This window comes from Diceros bicornis, chromosome 2 (assembly GCF_020826845.1).
Source record: "Diceros bicornis minor isolate mBicDic1 chromosome 2, mDicBic1.mat.cur, whole genome shotgun sequence".
NCBI lineage: Eukaryota > Metazoa > Chordata > Mammalia > Perissodactyla > Rhinocerotidae > Diceros > Diceros bicornis.
The window spans coordinates 3,844,373-3,869,241 of NC_080741.1; the positions used below are offsets into that span (position 1 = coordinate 3,844,373).

Here is a 24,869-nt window from a genome sequence, read left to right on the forward strand (position 1 = left end):
GGCTAGTCACATAAGTCGAGTTTAGAAATATGAGTGCAAATGGTTATTTTCCAATTGCATGTGCCAGTCCAAGCACAGATTCATCCTAAATGTGGTGGTGGCATTGGGTTATATATTTGATAATGGATTTCTCAAGTTCCTTAAAAAATTGAACATGTTTTGTGAATATAAATTTTTTAAAAGAAAAATCTCTAAGCTGTATGTTTATAACTTTTGGGTAGTGGTAAACTGAGGTAAAGCAAAAAGCAAAATAATCACATTAACTTGAATGCAATAAATAACATTTAATGTAATGAGTAGTAAATTAAAATAAAATGTACTAAATAACAGACTCAAACACCATACACCATAAGATAAGCAGGTCACAGACTTACCTTCAGTTTCTTTACTAGATTCATGTATGCACGTTTGTTCTCTTCAGACCCCCCGGGGGATGCGTTCGATAAGTCAGAGGCTAAGGTTCCATTGATTAAAACACCCAGCATGTCGAGAACTGTTGTGAACAATTCACTGTCAGAGAAAAGAAAATAATTATTTTCTCCTTAAAGCAAAACCAAGATACTCATAACTGAGCATTTTTATTTAAGGCACAGAATTTTTAATGGTATGTAAGAAAATAAGATGTGGCAGTTTGTAGTCAGTAGATCGAAGCTTCTAGCACACGCACGTGCAGCAAAGTACAAGTGAACTGATAAGGACGTACTTGTTAGTGTGCATGTCCACGGTTCCGGAAGTAATGATCTGAAGGAGGAGGAGGGCCCACTCTGTTGTCCACTGTGTGCTCCTCTGCACCGTGTCAAACATTCCTCCCACCTAGCACATATATGACACAATCAAAAACCTGCATTGTGTCACAGAGAAAACCACCCCCATCACCTTATGTAGCCAAATTTTGATTAGCATATAAAAAAAGATGCTCTAGTTTATGGATTATCTTGTCTTCTCTCTCACCTAGCTAGATACCTGTCACTCTTTTTGGTTCCTGCAGCACAGGAACTGGTCATTCAAAAAAAGAGGAGAGTCCCCAGGTGTGGGCACATCATCAATATGAGTTATATTCTAGTATAAGTAGCTTTCTTTTGTTCCTAAACTTCCATGATATCCAGTTCTATAACATAATTTTAGTCCAATGAAATCTGAATAGGTCAAAACCACATACTCCAATTATCTACAACTTTGTGTTGTATTGAATCTATCGAATCTAAGCCTGCTGTCATAGTAACACCTGGAAACATCCAGTAACAGAGAAGGAAGGAGGAGCAGGAGGCCTGGCCCCAGGTCTAGGTGATCACGGGTGAGAACTAAGTTAAAATCAGCAGCCAAAGATCAGGCGGCCGTCCTCCAGAGGAGCCTCCATCGGGCTTGTCCGTGGAAAAGGAAAAGTCAAAGGAACACGCGATGTGTGAGGAATTTTAAATTTCTGTGCAACCTCCAGGTGGGATTTGTTTTTATGATCAGTGTGATGGCAAGCTTGATAAAACATGCTTTAAGTCAAAATTTTAATACGGTTTTTAAATAAGTGAGGTGAAAGCTAACACATCTCAAAACAGTAGTGCTCTAGGACCTCCTCTCAGCACAAACCGAAGAGCAGGAGAGATGCCCCAGGGAAGGGAGAGCAGAAGGGAAATCGATGCCTAAAATACCTACTGCCGATCTTAAGGCAAACCACGCAGGAAGGGCAGCAGCCAGGAAGAGAGAACGCTCCAGAGTCAGGCAGGTCGTGAGAGAGCAAACAGCAGGAGGCCTCACCTTGTGAGGAAGGCTGGGACCACAGTGGAGGGGCAGGTGGGAGCTGCTGCCACAGGGAGGGGAGCGGAGCAGAGGAAACCACCGGGAGCCTCTCTTACCAGGTTGAGGCGGAGCTGCAATGCCTCGTGCATCATCTGCCGCGCTTTTGTGTCATCTTGGTACCGCTCCTCTCTCCAGTTACTTAAAATCTAGATCGGAAAACAAATGGAAAAAACTAAAACTTGTTTTCCCTGTTAAAACTGACTTTCTCTCATGTTTAAATTGAGCTTTTCACTGACAGTCAAAAACAACTTCTTAGTTTAACAAATTAACAGAGCTAAAATAAAATTTTGGCTTTCCTCCTCTTCCTCTATGCAGACAGAAATCTGGCTATTTCTATGTTCATTGCCTTTCTAGGTGGGAGAAAAAAAATCTTATTTAATTACATATCCTGTTACTAAGTTTTAGAAAATGCTTTAGAGGGCCATCAAGTTAAACATTAACAAAAATAAAGATTATTTGTTAAATACATTATTTCACTGGTCTTAGAAACATAAGTATTGGACAGATAGAATTGCACTTTATATCAGTCCTGTGTTACCTTTCTAGGGACATGCTGCGAGCCCTAGCAAATGTAAGATTTTGATGTTTACTGAAGGGGGGTTTGCTATCTTACAGACCTGTCTTCCTTGAGAAAGATAATGTATACTATTTTGAAAAATGTGACACCTTGGACATCAGTGAAGTGGCAGTTCAGTGAGTGCTTCCTTACTGATTCAGACACGTGTTGGGGAAGGGAAAGTTTGCTCAGGAAAAGCAAACCACACGTGGGCAACACCCCACAATCAGATGACATGAGCAAAAATAAAAAAACACAGTGCCATGCTCTGAAATACGGTAGCTGAGGAGGATCATCTTAAAAGAGCTGAACTGAGTCACGTGCAGAAATAACTGGGCCCAACAGACAACCTCTAAGTACAGCACACAGTGAGGGGAGGGCTCTTCCCAAATCTCTTCAGAAGATATGGACCTCTACCATGGCTGGATGAGGGGCGCAGGCAGTTAGAACCCACAAGCTGTCCTGGAGTTTCCACTCTAGTAGCAGGACAAATAAAAATAAGCCTAACAAGTGGTGTGAATCAGGACACAGGGACAGAGAACGAGTGCGGTCCTAATTTAGACAGTGCTCAGGGAGGGCCTCCCTAACGAGGAGAGACCTGAGCAGAGACCTGAAGAAGTGAGGGAGTGCCCAGGTTACTATGTGGGAGGAGAGTCTTCCAGTTGGAGGGGAGAAAAGACAAAAAGGTGCTGCAACGGGAATTTGCTTGGTGAGTTCAAGGAACAGCGTGACGGCCGCTGTGGAAAGAGTGGAGTGAGCAGGCCGTGACCAGGAGGAAGCAAGGCAGAAGTGGGAGCCAGTGCCCAACCACGCAGGGCCTCACCAGCCTAGACTCGGGATTTTTACTGTAGGTACAGTAAGAAACACTGCAGCATTTTGGCACCAGAGAAATACAAGATTTACATGACATATTAAGGCTCACTCTGGCTGCTGTGTAGAGAATAGATCCCTTCTCTCCACAAAGTAGGAGATGACCACAGGATCAATATAGTGATTCATCCTTGTCCTGTTCATCCAGGACAATTCAAAGGAAAGACGTGGTGTCACAAGACACAGCACCACAGGAGGGCGCCGCCAGGCTCTGCGGCATGATGGAACGCCCCACAGGACCACTCCAGCCACTTTGCTCGACCCCACACTCTCCAAATTCTAATGTGGTCACTGGGTTTCCTTGTGGCACATAGAACCAAGTGCCCCAAACAGTGACCAGGAGAACTGCGGCTGGTGGAAAGGCAAAGTCCACATTCTCTGTAAAGGAACCAAAATGCCTTCTGATTTACAGACGAGTATCTTGTGCACTCGACTGGCATCCATCTGGCTCTGGCAGTAAAATAAAATTGAGTTTCTGAACCTATGGAGCGCAACCTGAGCCCCTGCCTGATACGTGGGGGCCAGTTGAGGGCCTTACTGCCACGCCTGCTGCAGCCCAGATTGCACCAGGCCCTCTCCCACCAGGCGGGGTCAGCAGAGGGGCAGATACGTCCAAGTTACTTGCAATATGGAAAGTGTTAATTTTATAGTCTATAGACATTTATCCAAGGCATAATTAATATGATAAAATTGCTAATCTTGTGGAGAATAGATAGGAGAACAGGGCATGGATTGTGTCTCCCTGCATCTAATCAAGACATGTCGTGCCCTTATTTGTTTAATCTCGGTACTTGAAAGGAAAACAAATTAATGCCATTAGAAAAGTACTTGCCTGGCTTAATATCCTACTATACTTTACCTGATTAACTTGATTCTGGAGAGATGTTAGGAGGCCTTCTCGTTGCTCATCTTGTCCCTTGAGGCAGGTAAGGACCAGTGAGAGGAATGGTTGTTGGCTCAAGAGAGACATACTACAAAGGAAGTTAATGACAGCAGATCTGGTTAGCAAGAATGGATTACTTCCTGTGCGGCATCAAGTTCTTGCCCTCCAGTTGCTGGCTCTTTATTTCACTGTTAGAAAGGGGAGGGCAGAAGTAAACAGTGAAAGGCCATGTGAAAAGTCAAATCGCATCTCCACTAACAAGGTTAACAGCCACTGACATGCGTCTAAATAATTTAATATGCTCTCCTGCCCTTGAAGGCATTCCCAAACCAGCATAAATCCATAGTGCCTATGAGTGTGTAGGGGTCGCAGGGAGAGGAGAATTTGTATTTTACACCAGTAAGCTGAATTTAAAGATACACATCAGAAGGAGTATCACTTTATACACAGAAGAAAATGAAAAATTTAAAAATTTCTCTCCTACGAAACTCTTACTTTAGGGGCCAGGAAACAGGACTATTTGATTGTCATGCCTGGTTTACCCTTCAGCACATCTCTCAAGAGCACACAGTGGGGTACTGGTAGAGCTAAAATCAGCGCCCGGGGCTGAGGACTCCAAACCCAGCGTGCCTGCCGACCTCCAGCGCAAAGCCCCCCAGAGCACACAGCCTCAACATGTAAAGAGGTTTCCAGACATTTGGTAAAAATTCTATCTTAAATTGGCATTTTATTAATATTTCTTCAATTATCAGAGAACTGACAAATCATACTGAGAAACTAATTGCTACACTGGAAACTGGAATACAATCTCATTCTTAAAATGAGATAGAGGACAAAATCTTTCAGCGGGCTTCATCTCACAGCAGCAGAACTGAGAGAGCCTGCCTTGGGAAGAGCCTTCTTCAAACTCTAACACCCTCTGTCCTCCCTGTGGGAAGCGAGGCAGTGTACCTACAGTCGCCCAATAGCAAATACATGTTGAGAATTAAAACTGAGTCATCTGGTTGGTTAATTAATACTGGTAAAGATGACCAAACAACCAGGCAACAGGCAAAATACATGTAAAGCTAGGTTTCTACTAAACGGCACATCCGTGAAGAGCACAGGCTCAGAAGCCAGACCAACTGGGTTGAAACCCCAGCCTGGCAACGCCTTAGCTGTGTGTCCTTGAGAAATTTACTTAACCGTTCAGGCCTCGGTTTCTTCATCTGTAACAAGGGTACATGAAGGAGAGCAGCTACCACATATGATTGTGGAGATATTTTAAAAGTTCAGGTATATGCAAAATGAGTTTTACACAGGGGTTGGCATTTCATAAGAGCTCAGTAAATGGCAGCTGCTAAAATACTATTAATTAGAGGACAAGAAATCTATATGTTCAGAATTTTTTAAAAATGAAATTATCATTATTTCCCTTTACTCCTGGGGTGCTAAATTCATCACATTTCTTGTTTGGGTGTGGTCTTGTTCCTTCTCAGTAACACAGTCAGTTTTCAAAATAATTATTTGAAATCTTTTCTAGGGCATAAAATAAATTAAGAAAACATTAAACTTGGTGGCTTCTAAGTTTTAATATCTAGTCTAGAACAAGAGCCCTAAATGTTAAAAATATTAGTAACTATTTCAGGGTCTAATATGACAGGACTATAAATAATTCTATGTATTTTAAACATAAATACCCAAGTAATAAAAAAATGAAAAGTAATTAAAAGTAGACTAGAGGGACCAAGTGGATATCCAGATCTGATTCAGCTGGTGTGAAGTGGGGCTAAGAAGTCAGTGTTTTTAACACCTCAGCAGTGATGTGGGTACACAGGCAGAATTGGGAGCCAGGGAACTAAATATTATAACCTGGAGCTTTTCAGGAACACAGCCTTGCCTAACAGAATACTTTCAATTCCACTTAAGAACAACATTCCGGTGGACTCTGGGTACAGTGACCGCGTGTATTTGCAGGGGACTAGATTTTCTCGATGGTTCTTTAAACACTCACAGAAAGAGCCACACCTTCCAGCCGTACCTTTTCTGCTTCTGTCTGTCTCTTTCCTTCTTTGAAGAAGAACCCAAGTGCTGGCCCTTCTCGAGCTCCTCCCCAGCAGCTTTCAGCACTCTGCCCTGCACAGAAGTCGGCAGCCTGGCGATGAGGGGGGCCACCAGCCACACGCCCCTGCGTTCAGAGGAACTAAAATCAGAAACAGGTGTTATGCCCAAGGAGGCATCCTCTCTCCGCCATCCCAGTCATCACAGAGGCTCCAATGCAGAACTCATACGCACGAGACTTACCGATTATTCCAAAAGTTCCCTTTGTCCCTATACTAGCTTTCTACTTGCCAAATACCAGACACTCCACTCACGCTTACAGAAAGCAATAAAAGGTGCAGTTCTAGAAGAACACTATAACTAAACTTTTTTAAAATATACAAAAGTGTTTTTCCATGACTCTGGCTCTCTGGTTAGTAGCAGTCCTTTTGCCCAACAAGCAATATGCTTTTCTGTTAAGATACAAAATGTTCTGATTGTGTTTAAGCATCCTAATAACCAATTTTTAAAGTTTTAGAGTTCACTTGTCTTTCTTTACCCAAAATGATGAAATACAAGTCAATCTGCCCTTCATGACTACCATTTGTGCAAAACTGCCTATTAACAAAGATGGCAGAAAAAGCGTTTCCTAATACAACAAAAACCACAGAACCGAGTAGCCTCAGGGGATGCTGAAGAAACTGATCCATCTTGAGTGTCCCGTGTGGTTCCAGGAAGTCTGGGCCTGATTGACTTAATATTCAGAACACTGAGATTCCATCCACCCCCGCAGCATTACCCTACAACATGTTATTAAATAATAAGTGACACTTAAGAGTAATTACTTTCTTCACATTCCTGCAGCTTTAGGAAAAAATAACTGCATTTTGCAAATAAAATGTACTGTTACATGTGAAAAATTAATGATAGCCTAATAAAACTACAGAAAAAAATACCTTAGAAATGTCTTTATCCCATTCTGCCTCATGCTACTTGTGTCAGTACTTCCGACCCCATTTGGGTTGAAGAGGCCCATCCCAGAACTGGAGGAGTTATTGTTCAAGTCGGCAGACTGCTGGAACACCTCTATTGTTGCCTTTGCAATATTGTCCAGCAAGTTGTTCATCTCAGCCACCGAGCCAGAGCCCTAACGTCAGACATAAGGAAACCAGCACACAAGTTTTACTTTTTCCTCGAACATCAACGCGTTTTTGCTTTATCATAAAATTTTATACACATAACATGCTTTCAATCTACACTCACAGGGTCCTTCAAGCACTGCTTGATCATTAACTGAAGTTCTAGCCAGGACTGCCTCAGTGTCCACTGCTCGAGATTCTGGGGAAAATGGAAAGAATCAGCACATTAGGAATACTGAACATGTCTTAAAACACAGTAATTCCTTGCAGTAGTCCCTGTCTCAAGAAAGAGTAGAATAATCATATACAATAAAGGAATTCATATGGATCAAAAGGCTTCCAAGTCTATTGCACATATTCATTGTGGACCCAAAGAAATAAATAGCGACATTCAGATAATGTGCCTCACTCAGCCAGGCACTGGAAATACATAAAACAAGCATTTATTCTCTCAGAATCTATTTTTCTAACCAACCTCATTCCAAAATGATTTCAATACTTTTTGAATATATTTAAGATAGTCCCTCCACAAAGCTTATTTTTCATGTAAATACAGTATTGACTTAAAATATCAATATTTTTGTAATGATTGCATACAATTTGCAGGATCTATATCTACCCAGCAATAAAGTGTGGCAATTACACAGGAAAGAGAATTGGGGAAATAAAAATCAGAATTATTGAAGAATTAGTTAGCAATGACCAAAAAAAGGGAGACAATAGCTCTTGTCATAATCACAAAGAACGTGTCAAATGACAGAAACACCATCTTTAAACTATCATCACTCACCTGAAGGATGCGCTTAATGTGCTGTCTTTGCAGGTTGTCCCCCTCAGGACATTCTTTAACGCCGTGAGGATAACAGATGAGCTGCAGTAACTTCTGTGCTTGCATGTTGGAAAGCACAGGGTCCAATATAAGCTCTTTGTCTGTGCATAATCTTTCAGGTTCTTTCAAGCAGTGTTCTCCTACCCATTCCTAAAAATAATACACTACTTAGACTGACAGGCATAGACTTCCTGTATGCATATGTAATACACACTACATTCACGGCGCACAGACAGGAATCTTCCAGTTAAAAAAATATTACATAAAACAGTAGGTGGCAAAAGTTTTCGAAACAAATTTCTAGTATTTTAACTTCCAAAAAAAATATCAAGTGGAACCTTGGTTAAAGAAAATTAAAGAAAAAAAAAGATATGCAAAAAAAGTTAAGCAAAGAAAGCTGGGGAAAGTGAAGAAAATACTGATGTGTGTTTTCCTTTGGAAAATGAGGGCTTGCTCTAGGAACTGCTTTGTAATTTTTTTTTTAACTTGCTATACGATGGTTAAGATTCTATATCATAATGTCGTCTTCATTTTTACGCAACGCTCTAATTATACTATATCCCACGGAAGAGAACATAGGATAACATCTAGAAAACTGTCCTTTTTGATATCATAATGAATAATGTTACTATTATGAATACTTGTGCACATCTATTCTCTGTACAATTGTTTTCTCAGGATAGTTTCACATTTGTGCAATTGCTGGATCAAGGAGTATAAACATTTAAGGCTAATTGATGTGTGTGGCTAATTGCTCTCTGAAAGTGTCTACCAATTTAAACTCCCATTACCTTTTCTTCACCATTTTTTCAAAGGAAAATTGTTATACTAGATGGCATAAGAAGTCATCAGCAGTCCCAGAGCCCTATTTGAACCCAGATCTGTTTCAGATGAAACCTGTTTCTTAACCATTACACCAGCGGCTCAGTGCTGGCTATACACTAAAATCACCTAGGGAGCTTGTTAAAATTCCAAAGCCCAGTCCCGAACATCAGATCAATTAAATCAACCTCAGGTGCTGGGATCCAGACATCAGTAATTGTTTTTGGTATCAAAAATTTTTTAAACTCTCAAGGTGATTCCAAGGTGCAGTCACAGCTGGAAATCAACGCACAACTCAACACCCTCCCAATACCCAAGTGGCTATTTAGCTAACTTTTACCACAGATACAACGAGGCTTAATAAAAACACAACCCTGTCCACATTATGTCTATAGCAAAGTGAAAAAGAGTGTATATGGTAGGCCATGTTTTTTCAATATGAAAGCAAAATTAAAAAAAAAAACAAAACATGGAAAGATAAACCAGAAAACAATGACCACCCAGAGCAGGGAGGTATAAGGGCAGAAGGGACATGGGAGAGAGGACATACTGCTGAGTATTTTTGCGTAGCTGACTTCTGAAGCATGTATTCTAAAGACAGAGCTGGGAAAAGAAGAAATCTAAACCTAATGCAAACAGAAACAAATCAATTTTATTTCAAGTGAATAACATATCCACACCGAAGGAGAAAGTTCAAATAAGTTTTTAACACAATACTGTAAACACTTAGGGAAGAAAGAACTACAAACAAATCTTCAACCTGTTTTAGTAGGCTTGTTTTTCCTAGTGGTGTAGGTATAGCAATTCTGAAACTATCACAAGTGTCTTGTAGAACTCAGCAGATGAGGAAAAGGGTTGACGTTATTGGGAGCCATGCTTCTTATGGTGGAAGAAGGCGATATTAATATGGAATGGGGGAATGCAAAGCCCTCTGTGGGGTCAGATTGGAATCGGAGATATCAGTATGAACTCATGATTATACAGACACATTTATGTGTATGGATGTATTTTTTTCCCCCAGTTCTGACTGCTGAAAGGGCCTAGAAGCAATGAGCACACATTACCCGTAGCAAAGAGCTCACATAGTGCCCCAATCTTGGATTCTAAATATCATCCTACTAAATAGAACCAGGGTTCCTTGGAAGAATGAGTAATTCCTGGTCTGAGGCAGGGAAAGTACAAGATGGGCCAGAAAGTAAGAAAATACTTTAAAAAATAAACAAATAAAAGATGGAGACGTGTCAAAATAACACAAGAACAAGCACAAAAAGATTCCTACTGGAAAAATTTGGAGGAATTTAAACATGAAAATAACTAACGACAGTAGATTATAACCCATTTGGATAATAAATAAATAGAAATAAGCAAGGAAAAAAATAAATAAGGGTAGGCTCTCCTTAGAGTAGAATGCAAACTGATAATTGTGGAGGGAGTGGAGGAGTTTGGAAAAAAATCACCATTTTGCAACCATCATAGTAAAGACTGGTTTGGACAAGAATCAAAAGGACACGCTTTACGGGAGGTGGGGGTCTGATGAGGAGCAGAATACTGGCATTGTCTCAAATTGTCTCCCCCAAGACTGCTTATGAATTGCAAGGGAAAAAATGATAATTATACAGTTGAGAAATCTTGAAACGACACAACGGAGACACTTGATTAAAATTAACATCACCATTGAGGTGCAAACGGACATCCTGTGCCTTTAGCTGTGAGGACCTGAGAAGAACACATTATTTCTGCAGTGTCTCGGCCAGGAATACATAAGCTGAAGCTAATCTACAGGCAACTTCAGACAAGTCCAACATTATTGAGACAACTGACAAAACTGGAATGTGGCCTATACGTGAGAAAACATTACTGTACCAATGCTAAATTTCCTGATTTCTGAGAGCTGTATTCTGGTTCTGTTAAGTGCTGAAGTATTAAAACGTAAGAAAGAATAATGTATGCCATCTACTCTCAAGTGGTTCAGTAAAAAAAATTAAAAAGTATATGCATCCACATTCACACACACAAATAGAATTATAAAGCAGATGTGGCAAAGTGTAAAAAATCAGTGAATCTATATAAAGGATATGCCATAGTTCTTTATTATTATTATTGCAACTTTTCAGCAAATTTGTAATTATTTCAAAACACAGTTAGCAGGACCACCTATCTACAAGCTTCCTACAATAGTGAGAATCTCTCTGCAAAAGAACAGTTATATATTCAAAGTTAAGGGCAAATTAAATCTAAAGAATACCTGTTGACAGATAGTCCTCAGTACGTATCTAGCATATTCTCTTAAATTGGCAGTTTCTATGGAAATGCTTTTCCCACAGGACTTTGAATTCTGTGAGGCAGTCCAGATATCATCAGCATTCCCATCACGTCGTAAACTCCTCATGGTGAAGTCATCATTCTTTAAAGAGCTGACACTGTTATTGCCAATTTTGGCATCTCCTAAATAACAAAATCACAAGAGCAAAATCACAGAAGTCCAAAATATTGCCAAATCTTTGAGAAGGAAAGGAGGCAAGCCTTGAGAGATTTAAAATGCATGAATGGTATCATTATTGCACAGCCAGTTGTTCAGCAATAGAGAGAATGGATCAAAAGAACAGGAGAATCCGGAGAAGTTTCATCAGACATAGGAAAAAAACACATTCAAGACTCATTCCTTACTTTTTTTTTTTTTTTTTTACAGAATTAAGTATACTTTCACCAAACTTGGGAAGGCCATTATGAACCACACTTAATAACCACACACAACATTGATTTACCAATATTTCAAGCATAAATGTATTCAAATTCATTTGACTTACAGGCAAGGAAAAAATGGGTTACTCACCCTTCTAGATGTCCCTTTCCATTTCTTCTCTTACAATGACTTATTTTCTATCCATAGGTCAAGAGAAAAGTTTTGCCTTAGCCCACCTTACTATCAACATCTTGACAAGAGAGATTTATTTCCCTGGGAATGGAAAAGGGCAGTGGACACTGAGGAGGCCCTGGACACAGGGCAGCCAGTGAATAACCCGTGACTCTCCCTTTCCTCTCTGCAAACATCCAAACCAGAAATCCTCCCTGACCAACCTCCAATACACTCAGTAAAATGAGGCTAAGGAAAGTGTTTTCCTCATAACAAAGTTCTGGGGGAAAAACTGAGCAGAATGGTTGAACTGCTGGAAATAAGAAACCTTCTCTAGCCGTGAAAAACAAATAATTGTATTTTAGTACGCTGTGGTAATAAAAACTGTCAAATGACAACAGAGCCCCTAGACTTTGGCCTGTTTACCCATAGGATCGTGAGCTTAGAACAAGAAAATCTCCTGGAACCAGTATGTGAGTTTAGATGAGGCCCTCACTGCCTCATGTGAGCGAAACCAAGCCCAGACCAGGGAAAAAAGCTTTTTAAAACCCACAGGTCAACCAAGAAAAAGCTTTGCCTCGGCTGAAAAAATGTGAACAATCGGAATGGCTTAGCAAATATTTACTTATAAAATCGTTAAGGGGGGAGGAATAAACAATACATTTTTTAACTCATCAATATCTCACTACATATTAGCATACATTTCTCATTACAATACACACACAGCAAGTACTAACTTCACTTCACCCTCAGGAGTTCATTTAATTCAACAAACCTTTTCAGGAGCTGAAAGAAAGACCAGATTCTACATGTATCAAAATTTAGCATGCTTTCTCCAACCTCTGGTGATATAAACAACTATTTTTATGCCTTAAGTTAAACTACTGGGTTTATAAAAACCCAATTCTATAAAACAGTCCTATCTCCCTAACTCAAAATAGATCCTGGCGGACAGGACTTGAGAGAACATCGGTTAGGAAGCCGTGAGGTAGATAAGTTAAAAGTTCTGCAAAAACAAAAACAAAGAAACAAACACCTCTACCAATCCCAGATGAGGAGATCCTCATTCTGTTTAGATGTTAGAATGACAGAGGTCTTCAAGGCTGTGCCAGAACCTTCTGCAGTCGTATTGACAATAGAACAAATTTGAATGTTCAGTGACTGCCTGGTCCAACTCAACTGGCCTTATCCTGACTTCTTAGACCTGAAGAACCCTCCCATCGCTTAGGAAGCTGTAGAATCTACCAGGAACTGAGACCAATTAAAAAGGTCAAGGAGAGGTAATCAAAGAAAAATGAACCGGTGATTACGCATGGATATTAAGATATGGCCATTTGGATATTTAAAGAGGTTGGGAAATTTTACTTGGGATTGGACCAGTCCTCCAAATCAAGGAGACAGTGTCTAAATTGCACTCATCTTGGTTTCTGCCATTAAAATGTCTATCACTTATGCAGTCACACTTCCAACATTAGTTTACTGAAAATCTACTATTTAGTTTCTCTGATGGGCATTAGAGAGATATCACAGCAAAAAAGTGAGTTCCTGACTTCATGGTCTCTACATTTATTTATTAAACAGAATTGACCAGCCACCTTTCCTTTCAAACATCATCAGAGCACAGAAATCTCACATAAAGAAATGAGCATTTAATGTTGGCTCTGTAATACTCCAAGCTCCTGAGCTCAGAGGAGAGGCTGGGGCCCTCCATGTGGCTCTATCTTTCCCTTTTTACTACGTAATTCATGGGTATGTCACAGGGACTATACATATATGTATACAAATGTATGTGTGTGTGTATATATATATATATTTTTAAGGTGAACTTTTAATCATGTGTTTTATAAAAACCCTGTTATCCTTCCTTGTCACCAAGTAACACTTGTCAAGTAGTAGTATAAAGAGACAGGGTGTATCCTCAAACGTGTCCCATAGACTCATCTAAAACAACACCCATCCACTCAGTAACTTCTCTCCTAACCAAAGGGAGCCCCTTTGGAACCTAAGAGAGAACTTCTGCTTAGGCAAGGCCAAACCAGGGCACCCAAAGTTGGAATGAGACTGTGAATTCAAGACTTCGTAATCATTCAAATACTACATGATCTATAGAATAAAAGGGTCTTAAGGTACTGTACTGTAAACAAACAGAACAAGCAGTACTACTACTCCAGGAGAGTATATACCAATAAGGATATAAAAGACATCTTGGACATTATGCATTAAATGAAAAAAAACTGTGATATCTAATATTGATTTATCAATAATATCAATATCATTGCGATTATCACCCAATTCATGAAAAAACTAAGACGGAAGTATATAAACTTGTTCAGAGTCACAACGGAAGCAGAAACACTAAAATGAAAACCCAGGTTTTCTAGTGTTCTACTCCTGGACTAGAAGACGAAATTCAGACCTCTGGTTAGATCACCAAGTCATCCGTGCCCATCACGAAGTGTGACTCGTGCCACCAATGACGGCAGAACAAGCCAGGGTCTGAGGATCTACATTACATCAGAAGGAGACATCCTGCAGTTAAAATGCCACCAAAATGTATAATGCTTAAACCACCCCAGAATTGTAGGTAAGGGACAGACTCCTCCTAGTCCAGCTGATCTTGGACTTGGGGAAAGCCAACTAATTTTTCCAGGAGAACAAACAAAAAACATGTTTCTAATAATATTAACTGGAGTTAAACTTGAATACAAATTATTTTTCCTCCGTTTCTGGTGATTAACCAAGCTTAGTGCCAGGAGAGTCTTACCAAGCATCATAATCGCTTTTAAGACAGCAAACACGGCTCCCACTTCAATGCTGTTGTGAGCAGCGGCTAAGAGGTGTCTATCACAAGATGATCTTATTCCTGGGAAAGGTTTGCCTGTGAGAACAACAAACCTTTAACAGTCTCATCACCATCATTAACAGCCTTTTGTAACCATTTACAGTCAGCAGGGCCTTTCATTGTTAGACTGTGGGTGCTTAATTGCCATTAGCTAGCTTAAATTGATGTTTGCCGATTTACTAGAAACACCGCCAGTATTTCTTACTTAACCTTTTCTTTTTAATTGTTAAAGCAATGTCTTTGCTCCTTAGAGAGATGCATCAAAAAAAGTAGTAGGACTTTCATCCACTTATGCTGATCGTTACACACACATCTATATGGAAATGATCTCTAGGAACAGACTTCATTAACACCCCTAGAAGTCTTAACTTATTTCTTTTACCTTGGTGAAAGAATAAATGAATCACCATTGCCCTAAGCTGCTATGGCGTGGTTCATAACCAACATACATAGTATGTCACAGGATCATGCTGCCCACCAGCATGGCTTGGCCTAAGAGCAAAAGTATTTTCATTGTTTATTAACTCTTGATTTGAGTTTATTAATGCATAATGATGTTACATCACTGAAAGGTGCTGACAGCCCCTCAATGGCATTATTGCACTCCTTCATCATCCCCAAAGCAAACCCACCAACACCAGGAAGGAAGTTACAGAACGGACAGCCCACTTGAGTCATTTTAGAACCTACAGCTCCAAATGAAAACAAAATCAGAGATTTCCCAGCTGTCAGCTCACCGGTTGCCTGAGGCAAGAAGCAGGCCTGGGGAGCTCGGAAGAGGTGGAGCAGGAGTCGGCACGTCATCCTCGCCCCAGGCTCGGCGTCCGCATCTCCACAGGCTAGCAAAGAGGGATTTTAACAGCAAGGTACCTAACATATTTAAGAACATATCTTCCGGTGCTCTATTACGCTACACTTTCTGGAATAATTTAAATAAATACTCCTTAAGGTAAAAGTAAGACACTGGCTATGCTTCTCTGAGAAACCTGATGCTTCCTTAAAAACAGGGACTGAAACAGTAGTTTCCACCTTTCCCACAGGAATCTGTCATTACTTTGTATAGAACAGCATTTACACTTCTAGCATCCTGACCTTGATGCCACACCACCGCCCAATGCACGTACCTTAAACACCCACCTCGCTGTGTTTTAACAGTTAGAAACCGTCCCGCCGCAACCTACAATCAAACAACAAACACGTCCCGGGCGCCCTCACCTGCTGCGAGGAGAGAGGGAAGAGCGACGTGCTGCACCACGTCCTCCAGGGAGAAGCACTGTCGCGCTATCAGGATGGCGGTGAAAGTAGCTAATGAATCATGGAAGGAAAGGTCACTCACCTTCAAGAAAAACATTGACACGTTTTAATACCTAACCCCCTTAGGTAGTATCTAAGACTAATCTCTAAGAAAATGTAGGCAATACCAATAAGATCTCGAATCCAAAAATGAGCCAATAGAGTGAAATGATAACTTATAGTGACTATCAGCCCCTAGGCCTATTTCTACCGTGTGAGGCAAAGAACGAGGCTGACCCACGTCACAACGCCATAAACAGATACTGAGCTCTATCCTGAGTACATGTAACTGAAAAACAAAACAACAAAAAAGCAAAATCGAGAAATTCCTAAAAGGTGTAGCATAAATAAAACTTTTTATCAGAATGCAGCATGATCTGTCATTTAAGGGTAACCATTAGGAAACAAGGGAAAACCAGGAGGTTTCCCTGACTGAAAAACAAGCCTGGATAATGTTTTGGAGATCCTGGTAGGGATAACAAATAATGAGTCTTTAATATACTTAAATGAGTTTTAAAAACAATTCTGAAAATTTCCAATTGACTCCTCAATTTAAAAAAGATAGAGAGAGAGAAAAGAGGAGGAAAATTAATTCATCCAGAGTGAGACCTCTCCCTTTACAGATCTCACAAGACTCTGGCAGAAAATGATAAGAAAGACAGCTATAGCAGCAGCCTTCACGTTATGTTGACCCACGAGCCGGTAACTGTAGCGAGTGATTTACAAAGATCACCTCATTTAATGGCACAATGCCCTGAGGCTGATACTATTATTAATCCCAATTTTACAGAAGAGGGAGCAAAGTGGAGGTAAAGTGTAACAAAAACAACCAAGAAGTTAAGGAACAATGTTAAAGACAAAATTGGGCTCTTTTCTGTCTGGAAAAGTAGGCCACGATTATGAGTTTTATGTCTAAAATCCTAGGTGCTCATAGAACCGAGTAGGATTCCACCCACCCTCAAGACCCCAGAACTAGGAAGTAAACCTTCAGTGGGGAGGTAGTTTTTAAAATGTATGAAGTTCTTCTATCTATAAGCTATATTAAACAATGTGGATTACTCCAAGAAGTGAAAGGGAGAAATAAAGAATCAAGACGGATTTTTAAGAAACTCACACATCATAGATGCAATATGATACTCGAGAAAATCAGTGATATATGATGGGTGTCTACTCATCACCTTCCAGACACAGTCACTAGGAAAGATGGGACACCCCAGTGCATGTGAGCCTGGACAATCTTATGCAGCACCACAGGACCTATATTCTTAAAGTGCACCTTGATCCTAAAAAAACAAAGTGGTTCTCTTCAGAACGTAAACTGCTTTAGTTAAATTATGTCCTGTGCCATGGGGAACTCAAGGCACTTAGTAAAAACTAGGAAAAAACAACTCTGAAGAGACAATATGTAAGAAATCTCAGCTAACAAACAAGGAGATTCATGGCATCTCTGCTGTAGATTAAGCTGTTTTATTTATTTCAATTTTTTTCCATTTATTTAATCCTTGGCAACCACACTCTGGTCTACTGCATTTGGAGAGAGAAAGAAAAAATCTTTTACAACAGTTAAGGGTTGAGTTAATTTAAAAAAAATTACTCACTAACTAAATATTTAATTGCACAGTTGAGTTTTTAAATGAAAAAGAAAACTTACATCTACAGTGCAAAGTACATCATTAAACCCCCACACGTGATTTGAAGAACAACAAAGGGCCTTCAGAACTCCCAGCCATTCTGAACTAAGAACAGTGCAGCAAGCTGTCAGCTCGGAGGAGAAATTGGCTATGTCATTAATCCTAGAAAGAAGAAAAAGAATATAGTAGAAAGTAAAAAAAGGGAAATACTCACATGTGATATGCTTAATCAGCACATATTTCACGACCATCAAACAAGTCATTCATTTCTTATATTCAAGGATATAACAAATACCCATTAGTCAAATAACCTAGTAGATCTGGAACGGAAGACAAAAGCAAATGCCTTCAAATGTTTTCTAATATTTAATCCTGTTGAGCAAGAACCAATAATCAGCACAGATGTCAGTTACCATATTTTTAATTCTGTGAACAAATCTGACCTATAAATTTACATTCTTTTAAAAACTCAATTAATTCTTTATTGAGGAAACACTGGTTTATAATATTATATAAATTTCAGGTGTACGTGATTACATTTCAATTTCTGTATAGACTATATCAGGTTCACCACCCAAAATCCAGTTGCCAGCGGTTACCATACCCATGGACCCTTTTATCCCTTTCGCCCTTCCCAACCCCCTTCCCCTCTGGTAACCACCAATCTCTTCACCATATCCATGGGGTTTTGTTGCTGTTGTTGTTGTTTTTACTCTTCCAGATCTGAGTGAAATCACACAGTATTTGGCTCTCTCCATCTGACTTATTTCTCTTAGCATAATACCCTCAAGGTCACCCATGTTGTTGCAAATGGCAAGATTTCACCTTTTTTTTATGGCTGAGTAGTATTCCATTGTGTATATATACCACATCTTCTTTATCCATCTATCTATTGACGAGCACTTAGGTTGTTTCCAAGTCTTGGCTCTTGAGAATAATGCTGCAATGAATATAGGGATGCACGTATCTTCTCAAATTAGCATTTTTGCTTTCTTAGGATCAATACCCACAAGTGGAATAGCTGGATCAAATGGTAGTTCTATTTTTAATTTTTTGAAGGATCTTTATACTGTTTTCCATAGTGGCTACACGAGTTTACATTCCCACCAGCAGTGTATGAGGGTTTCCTTTTCTCCACATTCTTTCCAACACTTGTTATTTCTTTGCTTTTTAATAATAGCCATTCTGACAGGCATGAGGTGATATCTCATTATGGTTTTGATTTGTTTCCTTAATAATTAGTGAATTGAACACCTTTTCATGTGCCTGTTGGCTATCCGTATATCTTCTTTGGAAAAATGTCTATTCAGGTCCTTTGCCTACTTTTTAATCGTTATTGTTGTTGTTGAGTTGTATGAGCTCTTTATATATTTTAGATATTAACCGCTGATCAGACACATGACTTGCAAATATCTTCTCCCAATTGTTAGGTTGTTCTTTCATTTTGTTGATGGTTTTCTTTGCATGCAGAAGTGTTTTAGGTTAATGTACTCCCATTTGTTTATTTTCTCTTTTCTTTCCCTTGCCTGAGGAGACATGATATTCAAAAGATACTGCTAAGACCAATGTCAAAGAGTGTAGTGCTTATGTTCTCTTCTAGGAGTTTTATGGTTTCAGGTCTTACACTCAAGTCGTTAATCCATTTAGAGTTAATTTTTTTGTATGGTGTAAGACAATGGTCTACTTTCATTTTTTTGCCCATGGCTATCCAGTGTTCCCAATACCATTTATTGAAGAGAATTTGCTTTCTCCATTGTATGTTCTTGGCTCCTTTGTCAAAAATTAGCTGTCCATAGATGTGTGGGTTTATTTCTGGGCTCTTGATTCTGTTCCATTGATCTGTGTGCCTGTTTCTCTGCCAGTATCACGCTGTTTTGATTACTGTAGCTCTGTAGTATATTTTGAAATCAGGGAGTATGATACCTCCAACTTAGGATTGCTTTGGCTATGAGGGGTCTTTTGTTCTTCCACATAAAGATTAGGATTCTTTGTTCTATTTCTGTGAAAAATGTCATTGGGACTTTGATAGAGATGGCATTGAATCTGTAGATTGCTTTATAAGTATGGACATTTTAACTATGTTAATTCTTCCAATCCATAAACATGGAATATCTTTCCATTTCTTTGTGTTTTCTTCAATTTCTTTAAACAATGTTTTATAGTTTTCGGCATACAGGTCTTTCACTTCCTTGCTTAAATTTATTCCTAGGTATTTTATTCTTTTTGTTGTGATTGCAAATGGGATTGTATTCTTAATTTCTCTTTCTACTAGTTCATTGTTAGTGTATAGACACACCACTGATTTTTTATGTTGATTTTGTATGCTGCAATTTACCAGTATTCGTTTATTATTTCTAATAGTTTTTTGGTGGATTCTTTATGGTTTTCTAGACATAAAATCATGTCATCTGTAAATAGTAACAGTTTTACTTCTTCCTTTACAATTTGGATCCCTCTTATTTCTTTTTCTTGCCTAACTGCTCTGGCTAGGACAACCAATACTGTGTTCAATAAGAGTGGTAAAAGTGGGTATCCTTATCTTGCTTCTGTTCTTAGAGGGAAAGCTTTCAGTTTTTCACCATTGAATATGATGTTTGCTGTCGGTTTGTCATATATGGCCTTTATTAAGTTGAAGTGCTTTCCTTCTATACCCATTTCATTCAAAGTTTTTATCACAAATGGATGCTGTATCTTGTCGCATGCTTTTTTGGCATCTGAGATGATCATGTGATTTTTCTTCTTCATTTTGTTACTGTGGTGTATCACATTGATTGATTTGCAGATGTTAAACCATCCTTGCATTCCTGCAATAAATCCCACTTGACCATGGTGTATGATCCCTTTAATGTATCGTTGTATTCTATTTGTCAATATTTTGTTGAGGATTTTTGCATCTACATTCATCAGTGAAATGGGCTTGTAATTTTCTTTGTCTGTGTTGTCCTTCTCTAGTTTTATAGTATCAGGATAATGTTGGTCTTATAGAATGAATTAGGAAGCAACTTCTCCTCTTCAATTTTTTGGAAGAATTTGAGAAGGATAGGTATTAAGCCTTCTTTGAATTGTTTGGTAGAATTCACTGAGGAAGCTGTCTGGTCCTGGACTTTGGTTTTTTGAAAGCTTTGTGATTACTGTTTCAATCTCCTTACTAGTGATCAGCCTATTCAGAGTCTCTATTTCTTCTTGATTCAGTTTTGGAAGGTTGTAAGATTCTAAGAATTTATCCATTTCTTCTAGATTGCCCAATTTGTTGGCATAATAACTTTTCCTATTTTTTTCTTTTAAGCCTTTGTATTTCTGTGGTGTCTGTCATAATTTCTTCTCTTTTGCTTCTGATTCTATTTATGTGAGCCTTCATTTCTTCTTGGTGAGTCCAGCCAAAGGTTTGTCAATTTTATCTATCTTTCCAAAGAACCAGCTCTTAGTTTCATTGATCTTTTCTATTGTTTTTTTAGTCTCTATTTCATTTATTTCCACTCTGATTTTTATTATTTCCTTCCTTCTACTGATTTTGGGCTTCATTGGTCTTCTTTTTCTAGTTCCTCTAGGTGTAACATTAGATTGTTTGAGATTTTTCTTGTTTCTTCAAGTAGGCCTGTATTACTCTAAAGTTCCCTCTTAGTAACACTTTTGCTGTATCCCATAGATTTTTTTATACTGTATTTTCATTTTTATTTGTCTCTATGTATTTTTTTAATTTTTTCTTTGATTTCTTCATTTACCCAAGAGCTGTTCAGAAGCATTTTGTTTAATCTCCACATAGCTGTCACTTTTCTAGATTTTTTCTTGTAGTTGATTTCTAATTTCATATTGCTGTGGTCAGAAAAAATGTTCGATATTATTTCATTATTCTTAAATTTATTAAGACTTCTTTTGTAGCCTAATATGTGATCTGTCGTGGAGAATGTTCCATGTGCATTAAAAAAAAAACGTGTATTCTGCAGTTTTTGAATGGAATGTTCTGAATATATCTATAAAATCCATCTGGTCTAATGGGTCATTTAAGGTATTGATCTTCTGTCTGGATGATCTATCCATTGATGTAAGTGGAGTGTTCAAGTCTCCTACTATTACTGTATTACTGTCAAATTCTCTTTTTATGTCTGTTAATATTTACTTTATGTATTTAGGTGTTCCTACATAGGGTGTATAGATATTTACAAATGTTATGTGGAATATCTTTTTCCATCCCTTCACTTTCAATTTGTAAGGGTCTTTAGGTCTGAAGTGTGTCTCTTATATGCAGCATAAATATTAGTATTGTCTTTTATCCAGTCAGCCACCCTATGTCTTTTGATTGGAGCATTTAGTTCATTTACATTTAAAGTGACTGTTAATAAGTATGTACCTATTGCCATTTTGTTACTTTTTCCTGGAGGTTTTTGTAGTTCTTCTCTGTTCTTTCTTCTTCTCTTGCTCTCTTCCCTTGTGATTTGTTGGCTTTCTTTAGTGTTATGTTTGGGTTCCCTTCTCCTTATTTTTTACATATTTATTAAGGGTTTTTGATTTGTGGTTACCATGAGGTTTATAAATAACAATCTATATATAGAGCAATCTGTATTAAGTTGATGGTCTCTTAAGTTCAAACTCTAAGTAAAAGCCCTACAATTTTACTCTCTCCCTCCACATTTTACATTTTTGATATTATATTTTACCTGTTTTATTTTTGTGTATTCCTTAACCTCTTATCATAGATATAGATTATTTTAGTACTTTTGTCTTGTGACCTTCATACTAGATTTTAAGGTGTTTGATCCACTACCATTAGTGTATATCTGCCTTTATCTGTGACATTTTTTCTTTGATAGTTTTCTTATTCTTATTTGTGGACTTTACTTTTCCACTTAAATAAGTCCCTTTAACATTTCTTGTAAGGCCAGTTTAGTGGTAAAGAACTCCTTTAGTTTTTCCTTGTTTGGAAAATTCTTTGCCTCTCCTTCCCTTCTGAATGATAACCTTGCTGGCTAGAGTATTCTTTTTTTTTTTTCCCCCTTTTCTCCCCAAAGCCCCAGTAGATAGCTGTATGTCACAGTTGCACATCCTTCTAGTTGCTGTATGTGGGACGTGGCCTCAACATGGCCAGACAAGCAGCACGTTGGTGCATGCCAGGGATCCAAACCCAGGCCACCAGTAGCAGAGTGCACACACTTAACTGCTAAGCCACGGGGCTGGCCCCTGGCTAGAGTATTCTTGGTTGTAGATTTTTTCCCTTCAGCAGTTTGAGTATACTGTTCCATGCCCTTCTAGCCTCTAAGGTTTCTGCTGACAAGTCAGCTGATAGCCTTAAGGGGTTTCCTTTGTATGTAACTTTTTGCTTATGTGGTTTCCTTTGTATGTAACTTTTTGCTTTTCTCTTGCAGCCTTTAGGATTCTCTCCTTATCTTTAATTCTTGATATTTTAATTATAATCTGTCTTTGTGTGGACTTTTTTGGATTCATCTTGCTTGGTACTCTGTGTGCTTCCTGTACAAGGATGTTTGTTTCCTTTCCCAGGTAAGGGAAGTTTTCAGTTATTATTTATTAAAATAAGTTCTCTGTCCTTATGTCTCTCTCTTCTCATTCTGGGACACCTATAAGGAGGATGTTAGTAAACTTGATGTTGTCCCAGAGGTCCCTTAGACTGTCTTCATTCTTTTTAATTCTTTTTTCTTTTCAGCTTGGGTGATTTCCTCTACTCTTTCATCCAGATTGCTGATCTGTTCTTCTTGTCATCTGTTCTGCTGTCAATTCCCTCTAGTGAATTTTTCACTTCCATTATTGTATTCTTTGGCTCTGATTGGTTGCTTTTTATACTTTCTAATTCTTTGTTGAAGTTTTCACCATGTTCATCTATTTTTCTCCCCAGTTCAGTGAGCATCCTTACGACTATTAGTTTGTACTCTTCATCAGAGAGATTGTTTATCTCTGTTTCATTTAGTTCTTTTTCTGAGGATTTGCCCTGTTCTTTTATTTGGAACATATTCCTTTGTCTCCTCATTTTGCGTATTTCCCTGTGTTTATTTCTATGTATCAGGTTGATCCACTATGTCTCCCAATCTTGGAAATGTGGTCTTATGTAGGAGATGTCTTAAGGAGCCTAGGAGCATGTTCCCTTCTCATCATCCATGACAAATGTTCCAGCAATGTCCTCTGTGTGGGCCGTGTGCCCTTTTGCTGTGGTGACGTTGCTATGGCTGTGGGCATGTGGTTAGGCTGGGCTGGCCCCCAGGCTGGCTGGTTGTGAGGCCCAGCCACATACAATTCCTATGGGCACATTATTGGGTAGGGCAATCCCCTTGCACAGATGGCTGTGAGGTCTGGTAGCACACCACTACTGTAGTTTTGCTGGTAAGAGAGTCAGGCCCCCTCTGTGGCTGGTTGCTAGGCCCAGGGGCACACAACTGCTCCAGGCTCCTTGTGTGGCTGGCTGCACAGCCCTACAGCGCTCAGCTGCCTCAAATGCATTGGTGGACGGAGTAGGCTTCTGGTGAGACTAGCTGGACAGAGCGGCTGTTGCTAGCTCACTTTTCAGTGGGGCAGGTCTCTGGAAAGAACTGGCAAGGCAATCCTGTGGTGCACAGCTGCCACAGGAGTGCTGATGGGTGGGTCAGGCTGAAGGCACAGCAGTGCACAACTGTTTCAGGCACTGACAGGTGGGGCAGATCCCCCGTGTGACTGTTTACAAGGCCCAGGGGCTCAAGTCAGCTGTGGGCTTGCTCGTGGGCAGGGCCAGCGGGCTGCCCGCTGCCTTGCTTCACTGGATTACCTCCAGTGCTCTAGTGTGCATGGCAAATCCCTGCACTAACAGGCTAGAGAAAGGATTCCAATGGCGGCTTCCAGCGTCTGTGTCACACAACAGACCTAGGTCACAATAATGACTGCCAGCAGTGTCTCAGTCCCTGAGGGATGTGCCCAGCCACCTCTTGCCTCTCCGAGATGCGATCTGAGCTTAATAAGTGAGTATCTTTTACCAATGGACTATGTACTTTTCTATCTGGTATTTTTGTGCTGGTTTCCGGGTTGAGTGAGTCTGCGTGAGGGCTCTTCAAGACTAGGTTTTCCTTTCCCTGAAGTTCTATAGTTTTCCTGAGTGTACTCCTCATTGGTTTTCAAAGCCAGGATTAGGGGATCTCATCTCTCTTGTCCTGTGGTGCCTAATGTGGAGCTTGAATCCCCACTCCTCTGAGAAAAGCTCTGTACCTTTGAGATCACTCCCGGCCATGAAGCACTGCGGCTAGTGTGGTTTTTACCTCAGTGAGGCTGTTTCTCTGCCTCTTCCACCCCTGTCTGTGTTGTCCCTTGATGTGGAGGTTCTTTTTATCCAGTTTCCAAGTCTCTCTCAGCTGAAACTGTTCCACAAG

The 24,869-nt window shown here is 39.5% G+C and overlaps 1 protein-coding gene across 11 annotated transcripts in view; it reads right to left on the minus strand.

Annotated features, from left to right (window-relative positions):
* The window catches only part of MED12L (mediator complex subunit 12L), a 327,766-nt gene that overhangs the window by 43,670 nt on the left and 259,227 nt on the right, over positions 1-24,869 (minus strand). For 9 of the 11 annotated variants that reach the window (XM_058550842.1, XM_058550826.1, XM_058550786.1 and 6 more), the window contains 13 exons: positions 17,550-17,691; positions 15,821-15,941; positions 15,343-15,444; positions 14,528-14,641; positions 11,155-11,354; positions 8,049-8,237; positions 7,383-7,457; positions 7,076-7,266; positions 6,121-6,282; positions 4,077-4,188; positions 1,848-1,937; positions 704-813; positions 375-510 (listed from right to left, as the gene is read on the minus strand). In XM_058550842.1, coding sequence (XP_058406825.1) covers positions 375-510; positions 704-813; positions 1,848-1,937; positions 4,077-4,188; positions 6,121-6,282; positions 7,076-7,266; positions 7,383-7,457; positions 8,049-8,237; positions 11,155-11,354; positions 14,528-14,641; positions 15,343-15,444; positions 15,821-15,941; positions 17,550-17,691 — 1,744 coding nt within the window. The remainder of the gene's footprint in view (positions 1-374; positions 511-703; positions 814-1,847; positions 1,938-4,076; positions 4,189-6,120; positions 6,283-7,075; positions 7,267-7,382; positions 7,458-8,048; positions 8,238-11,154; positions 11,355-14,527; positions 14,642-15,342; positions 15,445-15,820; positions 15,942-17,549; positions 17,692-24,869) is intronic. The other 2 variants (XM_058550777.1, XM_058550805.1) reach the window with 2 other exon arrangements.